Raw genomic sequence first — 25,062 nt, 5'->3', positions numbered from 1 at the left:
CATGACTTTTTGCTGGGGAGTTTATACATGGTTTGTGTACTGACTAACATGGGTGGCACGGTAGCACAGTGGTTAGCGCTGCTGCTTCACAGCTCCAGGGACCTGGGTTCAATTGCCGGCTTGGGTCACTATGTGGAGTTTGCACATTCTCCTCGTGTCTGCGTGAGTTTCCTCCGGGTGCTCCGGTTTCCTCCCGCAGTCCAAAGGTGTGCGGGTTAGGTTGATTGGCTATGCTAAAATTGCCCCTTAGTGGCCTGAGATGCGTAGGTTAGAGGGGTTAGCGGGTAAATATGTAGGGATAAGGGGGTAGGGCCTGGTTGGGATTGTGGTCAGTGCAGACTCAATGGGCTAAATGGCCTCTTTCTGCACTAGGGATTTTTTTTTTAAATGGGGAGAAATAGAAAGGATAGGATAGAGCGAATGAAGAAGAGATATAAAGTTGAAATCAGCAAGGATAAGTCAATGCAGTGGCTGAGGGAAGAGAGAGCGAGAAACTTGGGTAATAGAGAATGAGTGTTTTAAGGTGATGAGAGTGGAACAGGATGAGATGCTCAGAAGAAAATCCCTGACAAGCAAAAAGACAGTCCAAGGTATGCTTTGGTAATTTAGGAGTCATATTACCACTGAAGGTCTTGGCAGGGCAAGTGGTAGAAGATATAGCCAGGTGGGGAGGCTTCATTTAGAGAAAAAAAAATGTTATCATCCCTCAGCAAGGTTTCTGTCAAGACCATGATGCTGATACAATTGGCCTCAAAGATCTGATAGATGGGAATTGAATGTACATTCTGGAGGAAGGTGCAGACAGTGATGATAATGGCTCATCCACAAATAGCGATCTGAGGGTGGTGAGGTGGATTGGAAGATAGTGACTTTTGAGTCCACTGGGCAAGAATGGTGAGTAGGAATGGTCAGTTGCCAACAACGTGAGAGGTTGGACCAGTTTCATCTGCATTGCCTCTGCAAATTTAACCTTCCACTTGGCTCCTCGGGACAGTGGCAGGAATGAAAAGTTTGTGTTGAGGTTGCGGGGGGGCACTTGGAGCAGCGTGAGGAAGAAATGTGGAAGGGGATAACGCAAGGCAGAGAAAAGATGACTGAAATATGGGTTTGGGTCTGGAACAGCAGCCAAAATGTGTTGCAACTGCATACTGAACATTGGTTAAATATGGCAGAGTGGGCAGGAAGAATTATGTCGTTATTTCACTGTCACCGAGTTAAAATCCTGGAACCTCCCCCAACAGCAGTGTGTGTGTACCCACACCTTGAATTGAAAGTTCAAAGTAGCTCACCATCCTAAGGGCAATTAGGGGGATGGGCAATAAATGCTGGCTTCATGGTAATACCCACATCTTATGGAAGAATTAAAAAAAATAATCCAATGTGTGAACACTTGTGGGATTAAGTAACATTACAGAATGGATGGTTTGAGTTTGGAGCACTAATGAATTGATGCTGGTTTAGAGTATGTGGACTAAGATGAAGTCCAGGAGCTGAGCCTGGGGTCAAAGGTTTGGAGTCGAGCAGGGGTGCAGTGAAGTTGAACATTGATCTCTGTGTTAGTGACTGACACCAGCAGTGACTAAATCCCAAGCAGCCGGAGGAAGGTGAAATGCTTGGGAAGTGAGCAAGCTGGTCCAGGCATAACTGTCTAACTGGAAAAGAAGCATTTTAAAGGATGAGTCAGTCGTCATTAGATGTGGAGAACGTCCAGCAGGAGCAGATGAGATCAGGCTAGAAATTCCCATTCAAGGACATTAAAAGCAGGAATGTGACGTGGGATTCTATGTATCAGAGGCAGAGTTAGGAAAAAGTCAGTGCATTGGAATTGTGTTCTATACAGAGCATTGTCTTGTCAACATTCTTTATAAAGCATGATGCATTAATGGAAAAAAATGGCTTTGTTAATCGTCGGACTGGTCACAGTGAACAGTTAGCCGCAGAAATTTATTTGTAAATTAGAATTCAAGAGTTGCTGCACAAATAAAAGCTTTTTTACAGGATGCTAACTTGCAGTTTAAACCACTTGATTACTCTTGGAGACATCCTGGCACATCCTGTACTAGAGGTAAGCAGGAACACCTGCTTAAACAGACAGCAAACTTCACACGGCACAGCAAAAGAAAAACAATCTCCTCACAAACAAATCAAACCGCAAGCAGCAAGTGTTAATCATCAATGCGGAAACTATTAAGGATTGTGAAGTCTGCAGTTTTAAGGAGCCTTCACTTGCGCTTGAGGGCATCAGGAATGCTTTCGGACAAAGGAGTGAGGCTGAGCAGGAGAGTGTGACGTTCGTAAGCTTTGCTCTCCCTGAATATAGTGTCAGTCTGGTGTAGGCGGTCCAGGACTCCCAGCACTCCATAACATTGGTTAAACCTGCAAATACAAAGCCATTCATTCACTTCATAAAATACTCCAAAAGAAACCCATTGAATTCAAATATCCTATTCCAATTTTCCATCCCTGTTCAGAAGGAGCAGACTCAGTGGGGGAAGGGGAGAGGCAACGTCACTCATTCTTAAAGCAGCAACACAGTCACTGATCTAACCATGGACTAAATCGCATGGTCACTATAGATTGAGTCAGAGGAACAATCATTCTGAACTGTGTGCCCAGAGCAGTAACTCTGATTGAACTGTGGATCAAACTCTGACCCAACGGTGGACTGAACCTGATGAACAGTCAAACTGTCCCTGTGATCGTCAGTCTCACCCATCACACTTAAACACTGAATATTGTCAGAAATTGTCAGGTTTTTCAACATTTAACTCTGATTTCTCCCAGTGCGACTGACTTCCCCCATGGGATGGCCAGGGTGGATTCAATCGTGGGACATTGTATATTCTACCTCCGAAACTCAGCCTCAAATCTCTTGGTGCTTACTTGAGGTGATGAAAGTCGTGGAACTCTGGCGATGGGAGCAGTGGGAGGTGATAACCGCAGTGTGAAATGGTAGAAATCAGGAGTGCCAATGAAAACCACAGCATCGTGGTTGCCACATGAGATCCCAGAAATATCGGTCCAACCATAGGTGGCAGCATGTTGGACATCTGAGAAAAGAGAAAGATGAAAGAGTGAGTGCTGCTGACATAACAACACACGGCTGCTCATATCTGAACAGCCCATGGGTCACATGTAGACAAACATGCACCACACATTCACACATAACATGCATATCTGAAGGTGCTTCACTGAATCATGAACATTTACAGAATAGATGGAGGATATTTCAGGCAGCACACACTGACTAAAGGAATTAGGTTAAGGTGGGAGTTTGGTGAGGAAACATAAAATATATAAATTAGTGATTTAAAGGAATACAAATTAAAATTTATTCAGTACAGGATACTAACTTAAAGGGATAGGAATTGCAATAAATAAAAATCTGCTGTTTTTGGTTAACGAGTAAGGGGATATTAAACTAGAACAAAATCATGAAATTAAATAGATTTTTAAGCAAAATCTTGAAACAGCTGAATCCCGTTGCCGGCAGTTCCTGTGCCATGTGGGAAGCCCCAGGCCATGTCCTGGATATTCAGGCATGCAGAGGATGTCACCAATTGCTCAAACTTCAAGTTCAGGGTTTCTCAGCTCGAGAAGTGTAGGACAGAGGAGCGGGAGAATATTCTGGAACATGTGTTTCAGGAGGTAGTCACCCTGCAGCACCAGAGAGTTGAGGAAGCCAGTCAGTGGGTGGCCATCAGTAGACCAGGAAGTGGCAGGCAGTGCAGAAATCCTCCAGGAGCAGGGAGTATGAATGAAGGTGATGACACTTCTGGGGAGTGTAGTTTGGAATACCTCTATGGCACTCCGGGGCAAATGGCTGAATTGAGGGGCACAGCAAAGAGTGGAAATGCAGTGGTCGTAAGAAATTTGAAAGGGGAATAGGCGGGCATTCCTGCAATCTCTGATGCAAGTCCCATATGGTGTAGTGCTTCTCTGCAACAGTAAAAGCCTTCGCTGAGAAGGTGCAGAACATTTTGAGAGGGGAAGAGGAGCATCTGTAGTCCACATGGAAACCAATGTCATAGGCAGGGAAGGGGCTGAGTTCCTGAGTCAGTTACTGGAGCTCAAGAAGAACTTAAACGAGCAAGATGTCAAAGTGAGTAATCTCCAGATTGCTCTCTCTGCCACATGCTGGTAAGTACAAAGAACAATACAGCACAGGAACAGGCCCTTCGGCCCGCCAAGCCTGCGCCGCTCATGTGCCCAACTAGACCATTCGTTTGTATCCCTCTATTCCCAGTCTGTTCATGTGGCTATCTAGATAAGTCTTAAACGATCCCAGCGTGTCCGCCGCAATCACTTTGCTTGGGAGTGCATTCCAGGCCCCCACCACCCTGTGTAAAATACGTCCCCCTGACATCTGTGTTGAACCTTGCCCCCCCCCTCACGTTGAACCTGTGTTCGTCACCTCCGACCTGGGAAAAAGATATCTATGCCCTTCATAATTTTATACACCTCTATTAGGTCGCCCCTCATCCTCCATCTTTCCAGGGAGAACATTCACAGTTTACCCAATCTCTCCTCATAGCTAAGACCCTCCATACCAGGCAACATCCTGGTAAACCTTTTCTGTACTCTCTTCAAAGCCTCCACGTCCTTCTGGTCGTGTGGTGACCAGAACTGGACGCAGTATTCCAAATGTGGCCTAACCAACGTTCTATACAGCCGCAACATCATATGCCAACTTTTATATTCTATGCCCCGTCCAATAAAGACAAGCATGCCATATGCCTTCTTCACCACCCTCTCCACCTGTGCTGCCACCTTTAAGGATCTGTGGACTTGTACACCCAGGTCCGGGATAAAACAGGCCAACACGTAGCTGGAGAAATGATGTGGGCAGGAATCAAGATTCCTTTTGGGAAAATTAACTCGCATTGTGGGGAGGGTTTAAGCTAATTTAGCAGGGGGAGACACATGAGGTATGAAATATTAGAGAGGAGAAACAAAGTGCAGAGAGGACGGGGAGCAATGAATAGTATTATAGTTCAGAAGTAGAAGATCATTTAAAAGGACAAATGCAAAACATCCAAGGTGGATTTGATGTACATGTGTTTAAATGCACAGAACATGGTAAATAAGATTACTGAGTTGTCATCACATGGGATTACAATAAACTGGTAACAACAGAAACCCAGCTACAAGGGATTATGCTATATTGGCAATACCAGAACGTGGTTCAAAAGAAAGAGAGAATTGGAATTCAAGAAAGATAGGCAAGGAAGAAAAAACAGGCTGGGTGGAAGTATTGATCAAAAACTATTATAGCACTGGGGAAATGGATGATCCAGTTGTGGGGCCAAAAACAGAGTCGACTTGGTTTGAATTAAGGAGCAACAGAGGAGCAGTTACCACTATTTTACTATATGCAAAATAGTGTAAGGAGATAGGGGATTGCAGGCAAATTACAGTAGTGTTAATTTAGGATTGCAGAGTAGTGTTAATTTAGGATTGCAATTATCGTAATATAGACTGGGACAGTAAAAGACAAGAGGGAAGGCTTCCAAAATGTATTCAAGATGCATTTCCTGATCAGTGTGTTATCAGTCTAGATAGGACTGGAGCAGTGTTCGATCTAGTTCTGGGGAATGAAATGGAGCAAGTGAAGCAAGTTTTAAGGGGAACGTTTGGGAAATAGTGATCATAACATCAAGGTTTAGAACAGTTATGGAAAAGGATAAAAATACTTAACTGGAGAGTTGAGACAGAATCTGGCCCAAATGGCTTGGAATCAAAGGCTGGTGGACAAAACAGCAAGTGAGCACTGCAAAGCCTTCAAAGAGGAGATGGTTCAGGTAAAGAACCAACACATCCCACATGGTGGAATGGAAGGACATCTAAAGCTAGAGCTCCCTGGCTGTTTAATGATATAGAGAATAAAAATAAAGCAGAAAAAGACAAATCTAAGCTTTATAACACAGTAGAGAATCAAGCTGAATACAGAAATTGCAGACAAAAACTAAAAACAGAAACAAGAGGGGCAAAGCAAAACTATGAGAATAGAAAGCTTGTGATTCCAAATAAACCTGTTGGACTTTAACCTGGTGTTGTGAGACTTCTTACTGAGAATAGATAAGCAGCAAAAATAAAAGGGATACCTATAGTCTAGTAAATCAAAGGAAGGGTGGGGCCGATTAGTGGTCAAAAAGATCTTCTTTGTGAACGATGTCATGGCAGAGGTATTACACAAGTACATTGCATTATCTTCACTAGAGAAGCAATAAAGCAGTAGAGAAAGAGGCGGTAGCAATATACAACAGGATAAATCAGAGTTACTTAAAAAGGTTAACAATCCTCAAAGTAAAGAAGCTGCCTGGTCCAGCACCCTAGCTTACTGAGAGAAGTGGAACTTGTGGAGGCTTTTGCTGCACTTTCCAATCCTCCTTGGATATGGGACCAATGCCAGAGCAGATGTCACACTCCTTGTTTAGAAAAGGGAGGCGGGTAAATCTGGTAACTACATGCCAGTCATTGGAGGTAGGAAAACTTTGAGAGACAATAATCTAAAACAAAATTAATTAGTATTTGGAAAGGTATGGGTTAATAAATTAGAGTCCGGATGGACTTGTTAAAGATAAATCAGGTTTGACTAACTTGATCGAGTTATTTGATGAAGTAACGGACAGGGTTACTGAGGCTATTGCAGTTAACGTAGTTTCTTCTTAGGCAGCCTTTTGGGATGGAGAATGATTTGCTTCCACTCTGGTTCAATGGGTTCTGAGATGGTCAATAAGTCCACTGTGCGATATGCAGGCAGGGTTTGGATGGTTCGGTTATTTGGAGGTTCAAATACTCCCTCTGAAGTCTCAACTTCACCTCGGCATGCTCCTGATGAATTCTCGCAATGTGTTTGGTGTCTTCCTGAACGTACCTCCTTCAGTTTGGTCGCTCATAGCCCAGGGTCTCCCATGAAACAGCAAGACTGTTCAGAGATGCTTGGAGGACATCCTCAAAACGTTTACCGTGTCCACCTCCGAGTCTCCTGCCATGACCAAATTCAGAGTAGACCACTTGTTCGGGAGACAAGCGAACAACATGTCCTGAACCAACATGGCTGGCTTTGAATTATTAGCTGGGCAAGTTGAATTGGGAGTGGATGCTGCTGCTTCCACCTTTGCTACCCCTGGCTTTGGGGGATGGTGCAAAGGTATCGTAGGTGGTATGTCTCCAGTGCTTTAAGGTGACTACTGCAAGCTGTCCAAGTCTATGTAGCATATAGGATCATGTGGATCAGTGCTGCCCAGTAAACCACATCTTTAGTCTTGGGTTTGGGATCCTGGTCCTCAAATTTCCTCAGTTGGCCGCAGTTGTCATTTATGTTGTAAGGCCTTTGATAAAATACCACATAACGGACTTCTGGCAAAATTAAAGCCAATGGGATTAAAGTGACAATGACAACGTGGATACAAAATTGGCCAAGAGTCAGCAAGTAGTAATAGTGGTTGGTTGTTTGTAGACCATGTGAACCTGTACAGTGGTGTTCTGCTGGGCTTAACAGCAAGAGCACAGGAACAAAAGTAGGCCATTAACCACCCTCCCACCCTTTGAGCTTATACCACCATTCAATGAGATCATGGCTGAACTGTGACCTAATTCCATATTAAAGCCACTGCTCTTTTTGATGTTTATTAATGCCCTGGTGTACAGAGGATAACTTCAGAATTTACAAATGGCACAGAACTCAGGAATGTGCTATATAGTGAGGAGGACAGTGACAGATTTGAGGAGGACATATGTAAACTGATAAAACAGGCAGACACATGGCAGATGAATGTTAATTCTGAGAGTTATAAAATGATACATTTTGGAAAAGTGAATGGGGAGGGTGGGCAATATGAACTGAACAGTACAATTTTAATGGGGATGCATGAATAGTGAGATCTTCACAGTAACTTCATTGCAGTGTAAGCCTACTTGTGACTAATAAATAAACTTTACTTTTTTTACTTTATCTGGAGAAGCTTGGACATAAATCTTTGAAGTTGCAAAGCCAATACAACAAGGCTGTTTAAAAAGATATGGGAGCCTTGGTTTTGCTAATAGAGGAAGAGACTAAAAATACAAGGAAGTAATGCAAAACCATTGTAAACAAATATTGGCTGGGCCTCAGATGGAGCAGTGCGTTCAACTACAGGGCACCATGTTTTAGGAAGGATGTCAATCTTTTTGGGAAAACAATTAAAATAAATCAAATCAACTGAGGGACAAATAAACATTCTGTTAATCGTTTTGGCAAAACAATTAAACAAGACCGTGGAGATTTACTAGAATGGTGCCAATGGTGAGCACCTTCAGGTATGTGGGGAGCCTGGAAAGCTGGACTTCAATGCCCACAGATTGAAGACATTTGGCAAAAGGACCAGAGGTGACAGGAGGAAACATTTATTTTCGGATATAAATGCACTTTTCTAAAAAGAAGTCATCGGATGTGGGCATGGTTGGCTGAGCCAGCATTTATTGCCCGTCGTTATTTTCCCCGGAACATTTATGAGTCAACCACATTGCTGAGGATCTGGCCAGTTAGTGAACCAGATGGGTTTTTTTTTAAAAACAAAAATCGACAACAGTTTCACCATTAGTCTCCATTCCAGATTTTTAGTAAATTGCCATGGCAGGACTTGAACTGTGATCCCAAGAGTCGAATGAAAATACCACGACGCCACCGCCTTCCCCACTGCCAGGTAGGTGCTGAAAATGATTCAACAGGGAATTCGATAAGATAATTAAAGGAGGAAAATGTGCAGCGATAAGTGGAAAGAGTAGGATGAAATAGATTGAAAGAGCCAGCACGGATTTGATAGGCCTAATGGCCTCTATCGGTGCTGTGCTATTCTCTAATTCAACTCTAATTTTCCAAGGAACAGGCAACCTTATTCTTCTTGCCAAAATGTACCACCTCAAGTATTTATTGTGAAGTTCAGCCATTCTGAAAGTTCATTAATATCTTTATGTTTTTGTCAGTTCTTCTATATTAATGATATAGCTCAATAGGTGCCATGCACAAATTTGATTTCCAATTCTAACTCATTAATGTAAACTGTAGTAGATCCCACACCAATGCCAATGGAAAATTACTTGCCATATTTTGCTACAAACGGTTTTGTTTTATGTTGTTCAGTCACAAATATCTCTTACCACATGTTCAACTGGATGTGCATACAGGGATACAACACCAATTGGGGCAGTCCATTCATGGTGCTTCTTGTGGATGTATTTGTAAAGCACTGGATGATGGAAAAGCCTGGAGAGATTGAATATTGAAACACTAGCACAGTGTTGGCCAGATACCAGGAAAATGCTATTAAACCCACAATTTTCCTTTCAGTTTTCATCACGCAATCACTCACCCCATCCTCAAGCCTCTCCCCACGTCCCTCAACCCTCACTCTCCCGGCCCTCACCCTCTCCCCCCCCGGCTCTCACCCTCTCCCCCCCAGTCCCTCAGCCCTCACCCTCTTCCCCCCCCGGTCCCTCAGCCCTCACCCTCTCCCCCCCGGTCCCTCAGCCCTCACACTCTCCCCCCTGGTCCCTCAGCCCTCACCCTCTCCCCCCCGGTCCCTCAGCCCTCACACTCTCCCCCCTGGTCCCTCAGCCCTCACCCTCTCCCCCCCGGGCCCTCAGCCCTCACCCTCTCCCCCCCGGTCCCTCAGCCCTCACCCTCTCCCCCCCGGTCCCTCAGCCCTCACCCTCTTCCCCCCCCGGTCCCTCAGCCCTCACCCTCCCCCCCCCGTCCCTCAGCCCTCACCCTCCCCCCCCCGTCCCTCAGCCCTCACCCTGCAGTTGATGTTGTCTACATGGACTTTAACAAGGCCTTTGACAAGGTACCGCATGGTAGGTTGTTGCATAAGGTTAAATCTCACGGGATCCAGGATGAGGTATCTAAATGGATACAAAATTGGCTTCTTGACAGAAGCCAGAGGGTGGTTGTAGAGAGTTGTTTTTCAAACTGGAGGCCTGTGACTAGCGGTGTGCCTCAGGGATCAGTGCTGGGTCCATTGTTATTTGTCATTCATATTAATGATTTGGATGAGAATATAGGCATGGTTAGTAAGTTTGCAGATGACACCAAGATTGGTGGCATAGTGGACAGTGAAGAAAGTTATCTCCAATTGCAACGGGATCTTGATCAATTGGGCCAGTGGACTGACGAATGGCAGATGGAGTTTAATTGACACAAATGCGAGGTGATGCATTTTGGTAGATTGAACCAGGGCAGGACTTACTCAGTTAATGGTAGGGCGTTGGGGAGAGTTACAGAACAAAGGGATCGAGGGGTACATGTTCATAGCTCCTTGAAAGTGGAGTCACAGGTGGACAGAGTGGTGAAGAAGGCATTTGGCATGCTTGGTTTCATCGGTCAGAACATTGAATACAGGAGTTGGGACGTCTTGTTAAAGTTGTACAAGACATTAGTAAGGCCACACTTGGAATACTGTGTGCAATTCTGGTCACCCTATTATAGAAAGGATATTATTAAACTAGAAAGAGTGCAGAAAAGGTTTACTAGGATGCTACCGGGACTTGATGGTTTGAGTTATAAGGAGAGGCTGGATAGACTGGGACTTTTTTCTCTGGAGCGTAGGAGGCTGAGGGGTGACCTCATCGAGGTCTATAAAATAATGAGAGGTACAGATAAGGTAGATAGTCAATATCTTTTCCCAAAGGTAGGGGAGTCTAAAACTAGAGGGCATAGGTTTAAGGTGAGAGGGGAGAGATACAAAAGTGTCCAGAGGGGCAATTTTTTCACACAGAGTGTTGAGTGTCTGAAACAAGCTGCCAGAGGTAGTGGTAGAGGCGGGTACAATTTTGTCGTTTAAAAAGCATTTAGATAGTTACATGGGTATGATGGGTATAGAGGGACATGGGCCAAATACGGGCAATTGGGATTAGCTTAGGGGTTTTATAAAAAGGGGCCGGCATGGACAAGTTGGGCCGAAGGGCCTGTTTCCATGCTGTAAACCTCTATGACTCTCCCCCGTCCCTCACCCTCACCCCGTCCCTCAATCCTCACCCTCTTCCCCCGTCCCTCAACCCTCACCCTTTCCCCCCGTCCCTCAACCCTCTCCCCCATCCCTCAACCCTCACCCCGTCCCCCAACTCTCCCCCCTGTCCCTCAACCCTCACCCCATATTCCTTTCACATTTTGCCCTCCACAGAAATTTATGACAAACAAAGATATTGCATTTATTTTTCATTCTGAGGTTGGCCTGGCGAGGCTCCTGCCCCATTGACAGCCAGTTAACAGAAACAAAAATGTGTGTTTTTATAGGGTTTTAAACATGGTCTCACATCTCAAACAGCTTCACAGGTAGATAAATCAAGACCAAAATTTGACACCGAGCCACATAGAGGAGGAACTATTTTCTCGAGAAGCCATCAACAAAAAAAAAAAGAGGTAGCAGGGCAGAGAAGTTTAGTGAGGAATTTCCAGAGTTAGTGTCCAGAGACCTGTGGGCATTGTTACCAATAATCGAGGGATTAAAATCAGAGATGCATGAGAGGCCACAATTGGAGTGCAGAGATCTCGGAGGGTTGTCGGGATGGAGGACGTTAGGGGTAGACAAGAGCAAGACCATGGGAGGGAATTAAAAACAAGGATGCTAAATCAAACCCGAGGCAATATAGCAAGCATAGAGGTGGTGGGTGAATGGCACAGTGCGCGTTCAGACACAGGGCAGTGGAGTGTTGCATTGAATCACCAGCTCACCTGTGCGAATAGTAGAAAAATACCTCTTCCAGCAGCCCAAGAAAGCAGAGTTCCAGCAGCACCCAGTGGAAAGTGGGGAGCTCAGGACCACACGGATTGCCTCTCCACTTCATGATGGGGTACATTACCACCACCATGGGGAGAGACAGGAAGACCTGATTAAATAGAACCGTTCTGATGGCTTGCTGGAGCTTCGCAGGTTCCACCTGTGACACACAAAACATGATCACCAATAGCAACTGGCAGTAAAAAAAAAAGCAACGCAGCCTCCTCTCAATTCATTTACCTCTTTCTGTTCCAGCCCATCCTCAAAAACAGTCCCCCCTCCCACTCCTCGTTTACGAAGATCAAATAATGGGAGAAAAGTAATCACTTGGAATGTTTTTCTTTTGATTTGAAGCCCATATTAATGCTGGGTGATGTGAGGTTTATCCCAATCTAAACTTGGTGGACCACAAGACACACCTGGGTTTTAAAAAAAAATAGAAAAAAAACTTTGGGCTTAACTGGGCATAACCTTCAAACCATAAGACGTACAGCAATTTTAGGTGACTTTTTTACCACCACACCCCCCCCCAAGGGAAAGCTGATGCAGTAAATATGGTAAATGTATTTCAGGGCGGGGGAAACACGTGGAACATTGTGCTACACAATTCGGTTAGATCACAATCAGATGCAAAGTCTATACTGATACAAGATAACAAACACAGAACATAGGCTCGTGCGAGCTAAATTAAAACACAATCTCTGTCTGTACTTACTGAGGATGGTGAATCAATCCTTGCTCCCTAGTCTGCTGCACCACTGGCTTTCTGGTATTGCTGTCCTATTTCTGACAGACCTTTCTACAAAGATTGATGGGTTGACACCAAAGTGTTGTTAAAAAGTGGCCATTGTTTGGGGTCTGTGCAACCACCCACAACGTTACCCTAAGTTACCGTGTACCATGTAGTGGGCGGCACAATGCTTAGCACTGCTGCTTCACAGCACCAGAACCCGGGTTTGATTCCCGGCTTGGGTCACTGTCTGTGTGGAGTTTGCACATTCTCTCCGTGTCTGCATGGGTTTCCTCCGGGTGCTCCGGTTTCCTCCGACAGTCCAAAGATGTGCGGGTTGGGTGGATTAGCCATGCTAAATTGCCCTTCAATGTCAGGGGGACTAACTAGGGTAAATGCATGGGATTATGGGGATAGGGCTTGGGTGGGATTGTGGTCGGTGCAGACTCAATGGGCCAAATGGCCTCCTTCTGCACTGTAGGATTCTATGATCCTTGCCCTACCACATTATCCTACATTTGTGCTTTTAAGAAATATATTTGTATTATGTTTCTTGTAAGTGGCAGTGTTTTGTTGCAAAAAGTAGATTTATCTGAAAAAAACATACAGCTCCATGCTGAGACTGCAGGATAATCACTCATTTTAGCTAATGGTGCGTTTGTCTAAATAGAGTTAATGCATTTGTGTTTACTTGGTTTTCCCCCTGGGGTTTCAGAATACAGTTTTGATTAGCTTAATTGACAAAAGACAGTCATGTGTTTAATTAAGCTTGCAGGGAAAACACAGTTTCTCTTTCATTTTAAAACAAGCAGTTCCTGTCTGGTTCTGAAAGAAAAAAGATGTGTCTTTCTCTCTTTGGAAGTTGTCTGGGAGCTCCAGGACTGGCAACCTAAGTACAAGCACATAAGCTTGTGTTTTGCTAACTGGAAGGGTGAAGTCTATCAGAGGAATATTGCTTGAATTGGAACTCATCGGGTAGCAGTTAAGAATTATATCTTGTCATGTGGGCGGCACCGTAGCACAGTGGTTAGCACTGCTGCTTCACAGCTCCAGGGTCCTGGGTTTGATTCCCGGCTTGGGTCACTGTCTGTGTGGAGTTTGTACATTCTCCTTGTGTCTGCGTGGGTTTCCTCCGGGTGCTCCGGTTTCCTCCCACAGTCCAAAGATGGCAGGTTAGGTTGATTGGCCATGCTAAAATTGCCCCTTAATGTCCTGAGATGCGTAGTTTAGAAGGATTAGTGGGTAAATATGTAGGGTTAGGGGAGTAGGGCCGGGTGGGATTGTGGTCGGTGCAGACTCGATGGGCCAAATGGCCTCTTTCTGCACTGTAGGGTTTCTATGATTCTATGTGTGAGTATTGTTAAATTTAAGCTAATTCATTTGTTATTGTTAAATGAAGTTTGTTTTGATAAAAGCTTCCCAGTAGAATTGTGCCCGGAGTGAAACTTCATATCCTCACATTAATGCCAAAACAGAAAATCGTTGGGGTTTAGTCTGACTGCATAATATACCTTGGGCTTTCTGATCTGTACCCTAACACCAACATTACCCCATACTGGTACCAGTGCTGTTACCCGTGCCATGTTACCCAGACTTTTGAATGGTCCACATTAAGCTGATCTTTCTCCTCACCCCATAAGTAACTGCAACACTATATTCTGCACCCTCTCCTTTCCTTCTCCCCTATGTACTCTATGAACGGTATGCTTTGTCTGTATAGCGCACAAGAAACAATACTTTTCACTGTATTCTAGTATATGTGACGATAATAAATCAATATGGTATCAACTCATCAATCAATTGGTTAGTTTAGTAAACTCAGCTAGTAAACACACAAACTTGGACTTGTTACAAGGACATGAAAATGCTGGAAATACTCAGCAGCTCAGACAATATCCTTGGAGACAGAAACAGAGTTACTGTTTCAGTTCGATTATCTATTTGTTGTAATGTTCTGATGAAAGGCTGTTGACCTGAAACGTTAACATCACAGATGCTATCTGACCTGCTGAGTATTTCTAACCTTTTTTTTGTTTTGATTTTAGATTTCCAGCATCCGCCAAGTATTTGGCTTCTGGATTTGTTAAATACTGGACACAGTGCAAGTAAGTGATCAACCAGACATAGGAAACACTTCTCGATTGTTCTATAATCCCGCTACGAGCAGCTTTGTATCAGTCAGGATCGTCGTATAACCTGCCCATGCAGCAGGGAAGGATCATTCAGGCAAGGCTGATAAGAGGCTCACTGTCTCAACCAAACAAAGTCCAGGAAGACAAACAAGTGAAGAGATAAGGGGACAGAGGACACAGGAGTGTCAGAGGCTCGGAGCTGCTGTGGAATATTGGATGGGGTTAGGGATGTCGGAACGCACATACAATCACAATCTAAACCGATGATTAGAAAATCTATTTCAGGGAACAGTTCTTCCAAAAAGCCAAATGATCTCCCCCTGTGCTGTCTGAATTTTTGATTCTTTAGTCAGGGATTAATAGGGGAGGCTTTCAGTCAAGACCATTTAGGTGCTCTATATTTGGGGTGGCACGGTGGCACAGTGATTAGCACTGCTGCCTCACAGCGCCAGGGACCTGGGTTCGATCCCGGCTTGGGTCACTGTCTGTGTGGAGTTTGCACATTCTCCCCGTGTCTGTATGGGTTTCCTCCGGGTGCTCCCAAAGTCCAGATGTGCGGTCCCCTTGTGTCAGGGGGATTAGCAGAGTAAATATGTGGGGATGCAGGTATAGGGCCTGGGTGGGATTGTGGTTGGTGCAGACTTGGTGGGCCAAATGGCCTCCTTCTGCACTGTAGGGATTCTAAACCCAGTGAATGTTAACCCAGCATGTGAGGAGTGACAGAGACAGGTCTGAGGGAAACTGCAGTCCACCTTAGACCAAAGCTAAATTCCATTACTTGTGTAAAAGATATTAATTGTTCACTGAGAGATCAACCAGCAATTCAGCAAAGGTTATTTTAATCAGTCTTAGCTCTGACCGGGTCATTCCTGTCGCTCTGAATCCGGTAGCGAGTAATCAGCTGGGGTTTCCCAGTGGCATCCACTATCAGCAGGAGTCCATTCAACATCCAGAAGGAGAGGGTGGGAATCACCATGGTACCTGGGATAGAAAGGCAACTCAGTCAACACTGACAGGATTGGCTCAGGGTAGGTCCTGGGAACTGGGAAATCCCAGAAACCTGGAAATGAACAAAGAATAGTACAGCACAGGAACAGGCCCTTTAGCCCACCAAGCCTGCATCAACACATGGCACCTTTCGAAACTAAAGACCTTTTGCCTCTGCGCGGTCTGATTTGATTTATTATTGTCACATGTATTAATATACAGTGAAAAGTATTGTTTCTTGTGCGCTATACAGACAAAACATACCGTTCATAGAGAAGGAAAGGAGAGAGTGCAGAATGTAGTGTTACAGTCATAGCTAGGGGTGTAGAGAAAGATCAACTTAATGCAAAGTCCATTCAAAAGTCTGACAGCAGCAGGGAAGAAGCTGTTCTTGCATCGGTTGGTACGTGACCTCAGACTTTTGTATTTTTTTCCCCGAAGGAAGAAGGTGGAAGAGAGAACGTCCGGGGTGCGTGGGGTCCTTAATTATGCTGGCTGCTTTGCCGAGGCAGCGGGAAATGTAGACAGAGTCAATGGATGGGAGGCTGGTTTGCGTGATGGATTGGGCTACATTCATGACCTTTTGTAGTCCCTTGCGGTCTTGGGCAGAGCAGGAACCATATCAAATTGTGATACAACCGGAAAGAATGCTTTCTATGGTGCATCTGTGAAAGGAACCCTCAATTCCCTGCCTATTCATGTATCTGTCAAGATATCTCTTTAACGTTGCTCCTGTACCTGATTCTACCTCCTCTGCAGCCCATTCCAGCCACTTACCACCCTGTGCAAACGATTTGCCTTTCACATCTCCTTTCAGCTTTGCCCTGGAATACAGGAAATTCCACAAAACCTGGGAACAGGAAATTCTCAGAACCAACAGTGGTTAGCACTGCTGCCTCACAGCGCCAGGGATCTGGGTTCAATTCCCGGCTTGGGTCACTGTCTGTGTGGAGTTTGCAGTCTCCCTGTGTCTGCGTGTTTACTCCAGGTGCTCTGGTTTCCGCCCACAGTCCAAAGATGTGTGGGTTCAGTGGATTGGCCGTGCTAAATTGCCCCTTAGTGTCAGAGGGACTAGCTAGAGTAAATACATAGGGTTATGGGGATAGGGCGTGGGTGGGATTGTGGTCGGTGCAGACTCGATGGGCTGAATGGCCTCCTTCTGCACTGTAGGGATTCTATGAAACTTTAACAAGCCCCAAAACCTGCATTGCCATGACTTGTTAAGACAGTCCCCGAGTGCTCCTTCCATCATCCATTCTCTCCCCCATGTTGACCTTAAAATCCATTCAAGCTTTGTCCTGAAATTTTGCCACTTCCTCTTTCACTCTATGATGATCTCATGACCTTGCTCCATTGCTCACTTCCTCACTCAGGTCCCCTTCTCCAAACCTGTGCTCCCTGTGTCCAGAAGCCCCTATTCCATGTCACCAAAGAGTATAGGAACCCTAAATCTGGCAGAAAATAGGGATTTTTGGTTTGCGGATTTGGGAGGTGACCCAGCTAACAAAGCTCAATGGGTCAGATGATCATACAACACTCGTATTTTACTAATGATGGTCAGTGTTTGGAATCTTTCCTCTCATATCCTTCATCTACTGCCTGTATCAACACTTTGCTCAAACTGCACCGGTCTCACGCTCAACTGGTACTTTGCCTGATCTGCAAAGCTCTGCAATTTCTTCCCTCTTTGGTACACAGAGCACAAAAGCAAGCAAGTTGCACTAATCCTTCACACTTCGCTGGTTAGGCTTGTGTTCAATTCGTCAAAGCCTTGGAGAGGGTGCGGACGGGATTTAGTAAAAGAATTTCCGAGATGAGGGATTTCAGTGATGTGGGGAGACTGGAGAAGTTGCGATTGAACTCTGTAGAGCAGCGAAGGTTAACAGAAGATTAGATGGAGGTGTTTAAAAATCAGAAAGGGCCAGTAACCAGGGCAAAACTACCAAAAGAACCAGAGGAGAGAGAAGGAGATTTTTTTTTTAACGCAGCGAGTTGTTGTGATCTGGAATGCACCTTCTGAAGGAAGCAGGTTCTATAGTAACCTTCAATAGGGGAAATTTACAGAGGTATGGAAAAAGAGCAGTGCGGCTAACTGGATAATTGTGTTAAAGCGCTGGACAGGCATAATGAGTAGAATGGCCCCTTACTCTGTTGCATAATTCCTTCAAGCACGCCTACAATATATAGACTTTTAAAACCCCAAACTGACGTCAGATACTCACTGTCCCTTTCACTGTCATCCTTCACCATAGCTCTTTCCCTTCGTAAACAATTCTAAAATTACCTCACGTTTGTCTAAAACATCCTATTTTCGTAATGTATCATGGTTAATGGAACAAGTGACTAGAATACTGAACAGACTTGATGAATACACTGTCCACCTACACAGGTTAGTCCTGTATATCTCAGTGTGGAAATCCACCACTTTCATTAACTGAACTGAGATACACAGTGTAACACACTGTATCACACTAAGTGTCATGACCCAATGTAACCTACTGTAACTCATGGTACTTACCAAGGAAGAAGAGAACCCACTCGTTGCCTTGGAAGAAGCCATGAGCCTTTCCCCACTGTGACTGCCAGAAATCCCCAGAAGCTCCCCAGAACTGCTGCAAGTGCCTGAAAACAGAACAATTCCGCAAATTACCTGCGGCTCAGCTTCTCCGCCAACTCTTCCCAATGCAGGCAGAAACGGGGGTGGCAAGACACCAACAATAAAACGGCAACTCCCAGCATTGTAATCAGCAGTTCTGTCAAACAGCAACAATGAAGGCTACAAGCACAGAAATCCTGGCTGGCGGGGCCCATACACAGCAGCACACACAAAAGTGGAAATACTGAATCCCACACGCACTGGGGGACAGGACTGAGTCACGCACACACAAGTGATTACCAAATCTCCCACACGGTTGGGAGGGTGAGAAAGAAACTGGCTGTGGGATGGTGTAAAATACATGATTGTAAGGAGACTCCACAGCGTGGTCAAGGTGCAAATGTGAAACTGGCCTAGTCACAACTGCCCATCGTCACACAAACAAGAGTGAGCTCCCCTTTCAGTACCATTATCGCATGGAGAGAGCACGCGGGGGAGAGGGGGGCCAGGGGAGAGGGGGGAAGAGGGGGGCCGGGGGAGAGCAGGCGAGGGAGAGCGGGCAAGTACACGCCAGGGAGAGTTAACATCACGCAAGCTGTCTGTCCTGTGAGACTGGGAAGGTATGCTAATCCCAGCTCCGAGGCCCGTTCTCTTTCTATCAGCTTACCAGGTCACTGTGTTCCTGAACGCTGCAAATACAAAGAGTCCTGAGCCCAGGATGAAGGCAGCTTTCTTCACAGAATCCCAAACATGTCTCTCCTAAAAAAACAATCCATAAAACAGCAGGGTAAACCTTACAACCCAGATGTTGCACGCAGGGGAGAAAGGACGGTGCTCACCGCTGACCTTGAAGAAAGCTGCCCACAAAGATTTAACGGCCTCTGCAACATCAATGCCACCCTTTCCGCTGTCAATTTCATTCTGGCATCAGCTATACGGAATCTCTGGTGTATCCAGGGACATGGCACCACCAAGAAGGCTGGGCAATTAAATCGGGACTGAAAAATTCTCACAAGATAACAAATCAGGAAGCAAAAGACACTGATTATTACTCACTTTTACAGAGAGAGAGAAATAAAGACTGGAACATACACATGGAATAAGGCAGAAGCTGAAATACATAAACTTATTAAATAATATTTCTATTATTTTAAAAATCTATGAAATTTTTACCACGACTTTGGGGAAATCGAACTCCAAGATTTTAACAGGGCCATGATGTTGTTCAGAAGTTGTTACGACTTTATATAGACTTAAAATTTCAGTTACTCCGTTCAAGTATTAACTTAGTAGCTCTCACTGACAGCTACTTTCGCCGTTTAACTGCGTGTGTCTGAGTGCCACACACTGCCATCGGTTTTATAAAATAGTCGTGACAGAAAATGTCAGAAATACTCAGCAGGTCTGGCAGCATCTGCAGAGAGAAGAAAACAGAATTAACTTTTTGGATCTCAGGCCTTCCACTGGAACCTGCCAGATGGGCTGAGTATTTCCAACATTTCTGTTCATATTTTAAAATTTCCAGCTTCAAAAAGTATGTTGCTTTTGTGCACTGTCAGCACGAGTTTGGAAATCCATAACCTTCCCGTCAACAGATAAACTGTGCTCCTAGCAACCAATACAGATAGGAAACCAGTCCCAGAGAAGAAGGCCTTCGATACAAGCGGCACACTGCACAGTGGCTAGCTCTGCTGCCACACAGCGCAAGGGACCCCAGTTCAATTTCGGCCTCAGGCAAGTGTCCGTGTGGAGTTTGCATGTTCTCCCCGAGTTTGTGTGGGTTTCGTCCGGGTGCTCCAGTTTCCTCCCACAATCCAAAGACATGCAGGTTAGGTGGATTGGCCATGCTTAATTGCCCCTTAGTGCCAAGGGATTAGCAGGATAAATATGTGGGGTTACAGGGATAGGGCCTGGCTGGGATTGTTGGCAGTGCAGGATTGATGGGCCAAATGGCCTCCTTCTGCAAATAGGGATTCTCTGATACTTGCTGCCCCAGAATAGCATATCTCCAATTAGAAGGTACAATTCGAGGATTGTCCCTGCTATTTATGCTGTTCGACTCTCGGACAACATTTCCAGGCCCCTTCAAGGACATTGTAATACCAGCAGAACAGTTTTCTTATGCTCCAAATTGGCAAAGGAAAAAGTGTTGAGGGTTCTGTACCTGTGTCTGTGATGCCACAGAAATAGACTGTTCACTGTAAGCTCGCATCTGCGGAACAAAAAGCACAAAACACCAATAGAACATTATCAACAGCACGATGGCAGAATAAAAGCGGCAATTTCAGTGCATAACCTCTCCTGTTCCATGTATAGCAGCCCAACAACGCAGAGCATGTTTCTGGGCATAGATAACGGTGGAGAGAGATGCAGACACAGAGGAATTCCCAGAGATTAGGCAGCTAAAGGCGCAGACACCAATGACGGAACAATTAAAATCGAGGATTGCTGAAGAGGACAGAGTTGGAGGTATCTCCGGGGAGATTAGTGATAGGGAGTGATGAGGTCATGGGAGGATCTGTGTACAAGGATCAAGAATATTAAAACTCACCCATAGTTGGACCAGTAGCTGATGTAGAACAGCGAGGACAGGGGTGATGGATGAATGGTTCTTGTGCAAGTGGGGAAACAGGTAAGCTGTGAACTCTTGTTTGCAGATAACTGACAATATAAGCTGCACTTTAACTAAAGGTCCAGCACTGTAAGTTTCAGAGAATCAAGCACCATTCATGTCAGCAGTAAAATGAGGCAATGGCGTAGTGGTTTTATCACTGGGCTATTAGGCTAGAGACCCAGGATAATGCTCTGGGGACCCGGGTTTGAATGGTGAAATTTACATTAAATAAATATCTGGAATTAAAAGTCTAATAATGACCATGCTGTCGGAGGGACAGTACCAAGGCAGCACCTCACTGTCGGAGGGACAGTAGTGGGAGATTGCTGCACAATTGGAGGAGCAGTATCAAGGGAAAGCTGCATTGTCAGAGGAGCAATACCGAGGGAACACTGCATTGTCAGAGGAGCAGTTCCGAGGGAACGCTGCACAGCTGGAGGAGCAGTTCTGAGGGAACGCTGCACATCTTTCGAATGGGGCGTTAAACCAAGGCCCCATTTGCCCTTTTAGATGTAAAATACCTCACGGCTGCTGAGATCTCTGTGTCCTGCTCAATATTCAGTCCTTAAACATCAGCAAAACTGACCATCTGTTTATTCTTTATGAAGTCTTGCTGCACACAAACTGGCTGCTGCATTTGCTGACACAACAGTAATCGAGTGCTGCAACATCTACGATATGATACGGCATTATCTACATGAATGCTTTTCGAGCTAATAAAGATTATTTACTTCACAATCATCTACAAACAAGATATAACCCCAGAGACGCCCATAAAACGTTCACACAGGCAGCTCTGGCTGCGGAATGGGTCGCCAGAGCCAGACCAGCAATAATTCGCTTGTGCATCTAGACGATGAGTGTCTGCAGACACAGGGATAGCCACCACAGCCTGGGCCAACTGGGTCACTTTCTAATGCCAATTCTTGCACATTGGAGAGCTTTGGGAGCGATTGGTAGGGGGGGGGCGGGGGGGGGGAATTGAAGTCCAGCGCAGAACTGAGTGCAAAGACAGCACAGACAGGGCATGGAATGTGTTACCTTCCGGTTCACCAGTAGAATGCCACACTTGGAACTAGAGTTAGAACAAAGAACAGTACAGCACAGGAACAGGCCCTTTTGGCCCTCCAAGCCTGCGCCGATCACATTTATGTATCTAACCAATCGCTTATATCCCTCTATTCCTTGTTTGTTCAAATGCCTGTCAAGATAAGTCTTAACAGCCTCAACTACCACACTTGGCAGTGCATTCCAGACCCCCATCACTCTCTGTGTAAAAAACTTCCCCCACACATCTCCACTGAACCTTTCCCCCCTTATCTTGAGCTTGTGCCCCCTTGTAATTGTAATTTCTGCCCTGGGTAAAAACTTCCAAGTGTTCACCCTATCTATATCTCTCATAATTTTATAAACTTCTATCAGGTTGCCCCTCAGCCTCCGTCTTTCCAGGGAGAACAATCCCAGTTTATTCAATCTCTCCTCATAGCTAATATCCTCCATACCAGGCAACATTCTGGTAAAACTTTTCTGCACTCTCTCCAAAGCCTCCACGTCCTTCTGGTAGTGTGGTGACCAGAATTGGACACAGTATTCTAAATATGGCCTAACCAGCGTTTTATACAATTGTGACATAATTTGCCAACTTTTATACTCGATGCCCCGTCCGATGATGGCAAGCATGCCATATGCTTTCTTCACCACCTTTTCCACCTGTGCTGCCACTGTTAAGGGTCTGTGGACCTGTACTCCCAGATCTCTCTGTGTGTCTATGAATTATTTTGTCAGATCGTGACAGTGGACAATATAAAGAGAACACGGCAAGATAGAATTCCATTTAAATCCATCCTACTGATAATTTGCCAGATTGTCCAAAGAATGGCCTCATACCATGTTCCACACCAGTCTCCTATCTTGATTAAACCCATCGACATGGGTTGCCAATAAATTATTCCTAGTATCCTTCACAGCAGTCTGTATTTACTCAAATCGAAGTGTCATCTTACCTTTGTAGTGGAGATATAAAATGCCGCTGTGTTGTGGATGGAACGTTCTGACTGGTTGCTGTGGAGACGAGCAGCACCTGTCAGTCCCTGTGCTGTGTGAGTGTGTCTCTCTGTACTGCTCTCTGTTGCTGTCCTGCTGACAAGTGCAAATCCTTTTGGGTTATCTGCCCTATAAAACATTAATTAACATTGAATTATTGCCAATGTTTACACACACACTGCATCAACAATCCTGGAGATATCCAGCACATTCACTGATTCAGGAAAACAGGTCAACAAAAAACCCCAACCACAATCTCTGACTGTTAGGATCAATTAGTAGATAACTGGGACAACTTAGTCTTGTGATTCTGCATTCTCCCGCGATTCTGTCATATTTCACATTGCCTTTTCCAGTCCCCAGTTCTTGTTCCTTCCCATTTTTCACTTCCAACATTCACAAAATCCCTATAGTGCAGAAGAAGGCCATTCGGCCCATCGAGTCTGCACCGACCATGATCCCACCCAGGCCCGATTCCCAGAACCCCATATATTTACCCTGTTAATCCCCCTGACACGACAGGCAATTTATCATGCCTTCAACCTAACCCGCACATCTTTGGACTGTGGGAGGAAGCCGGAGCACCCGGAGGAAACCCACGCAGACACGGGGAGAACGTGCAAACAGACAGAGACCCAAGTCCGGGAATTGAACCCAGATCCCTGGTGCTGTGAAGCCATGATGTGGAGATGCCGGCATTGGACTGGGGTAAACAAAGTAAGAAGTCTCACAACAGCAGGTTAAAGTCCAACAGGTTTATTTGGTAGCAAAAGCCACTAGCTTTCGGAGCGCTGCTCCTTCGTCAGGTGAGTGGGATTTCAGTTCACAAACAGGGCATATAAAGACACAAACTCAATATACAAAATAATGGTTGGAATGAGAGTCTTTACAGGTAATCAAGTCTTAAAGGCACAGACAATGTGAGTGGAGACAGGGTTAAACACTGGTTAAAGAGATGTGTATTGTCTCCAGCCAGGACAGTTAGTGAGATTTTGCAAGCCCAGGCAAGTCGTGGGGGGTTACAGATAGTGTGACATGAACCCATGATCCCAGTTGAGGCCGTCCTCATGTGTGCAGAAGTTGGCTATCAGTTTCTGCTCAGCGACTCTGCGCTGTCGTATGTCGTGAACGCTTACCCGAAGATCAGAAGCCGAATGCCCGTGACCGCTGAAGTGTTCCCCAACAGGAAGAGAACACTCTTGCCTGGTGATTGTCGAGCAGCAAGAGTGTTCTCTTCCTGTTGGGGAACACTTCAGCGGTCACGGGCATTCGGCCTCTGATCTTCAGGTAAGCGTTCTCCAAGGCGGCCTTCATGACATACGACAACGCCTGGGCTTGCAAAATCTCACTAACTGTCCTGTCTGGAGACAATACACATCACTTTAACCTGTGCTTAACCCTCTCTCCACTCACATTGTCGGTACCTTTAAGACTTGAGGCATGCCGTTGGGGCGGCACGGTAGCACAGTGGTTAGCACTGCTGCTTCACAGCTCCAGGGTCCCGAGTTCGATTCCCGGCTCGGGTCGCTGTCTGTGTGGAGTTTGCACATTCTCCTTGTGTCTGCGTGGGTTTCCTCCGGGTGCTCCGATTTCCTCCCACAGTCCAAAGATGTGCGGGTTAGGTTGATTGGCCAGGTTAAAAATTGCCCCTTAGAGTCCTGAGATGCGTAGGTTAGAGGGATTAGCAGGTAAATATGTGGGGGTAGGGCCTGGGTGGGATTGTGGTCGGTGCAGACTCGATGGGCCGAATGGCCTCCTTCTGCACTGTAGGGTTTCTATGATTCTATGACTTGATTACCTGTAAAGACTCGCATTCCAACCATTATTTTGTAAATTGAGTTTGTGTCTTTATGTGCCCTGTTTGTGAACAGAATTCCCACTCACCTGACGAAGGAGCAGCGCTCCGAAAGCGAGTGGCATTTGCTACAAAATAAACCTGTTGGACTTTAACCTGGTGTTGTGAGACTTCCAATTGTGTTTACCCCAGTCCAACACTGGCATCTCCACATACTGATACGACCCAGAGGGACTAACATTCTTTCCAATAGACCTGAAATAACTTGTCTAATCAATGCCCTGTTTGTGAACTGAAATCCCACTCACCTGACAAAGGGGCAGCGCCCGAAAGCTAGTGGCTTGTGCTACCAAATAAACCTGTTGGACTTTAACCTGGTGTTGTGAGACTTCTTGCTGTGAAGCAG

At 45.4% G+C, this 25,062-nt stretch overlaps 1 protein-coding gene across 1 annotated transcript; it reads right to left on the bottom strand.

Moving 5' to 3' along the window:
• Window positions 1-1,851: 1,851 nt before the first annotated feature.
• Window positions 1,852-22,991, bottom strand: faxdc2 (fatty acid hydroxylase domain containing 2). The gene is made up of 9 exons (XM_078230673.1): window positions 22,822-22,991; window positions 20,369-20,416; window positions 18,872-18,963; window positions 18,127-18,230; window positions 15,481-15,602; window positions 11,714-11,919; window positions 9,142-9,247; window positions 2,884-3,050; window positions 1,852-2,376 (listed from the first exon to the last, which is right to left on the bottom strand). The coding sequence occupies exons 2-9, from the start codon at window positions 20,414-20,416 to the stop codon at window positions 2,223-2,225; spliced, it is 999 nt and encodes a 332-aa protein (XP_078086799.1). The 5' UTR covers window positions 22,822-22,991; the 3' UTR covers window positions 1,852-2,222.
• Window positions 22,992-25,062: the final 2,071 nt, after the last annotated feature.

Source organism: Mustelus asterias, chromosome 16 (assembly GCF_964213995.1).
Source record: "Mustelus asterias chromosome 16, sMusAst1.hap1.1, whole genome shotgun sequence".
Taxonomy (NCBI): Eukaryota; Metazoa; Chordata; class Chondrichthyes; order Carcharhiniformes; family Triakidae; genus Mustelus; species Mustelus asterias.
Note: the sequence above shows the minus strand (reverse complement) of the source record. Positions and strands in the feature narration are given on the sequence as shown.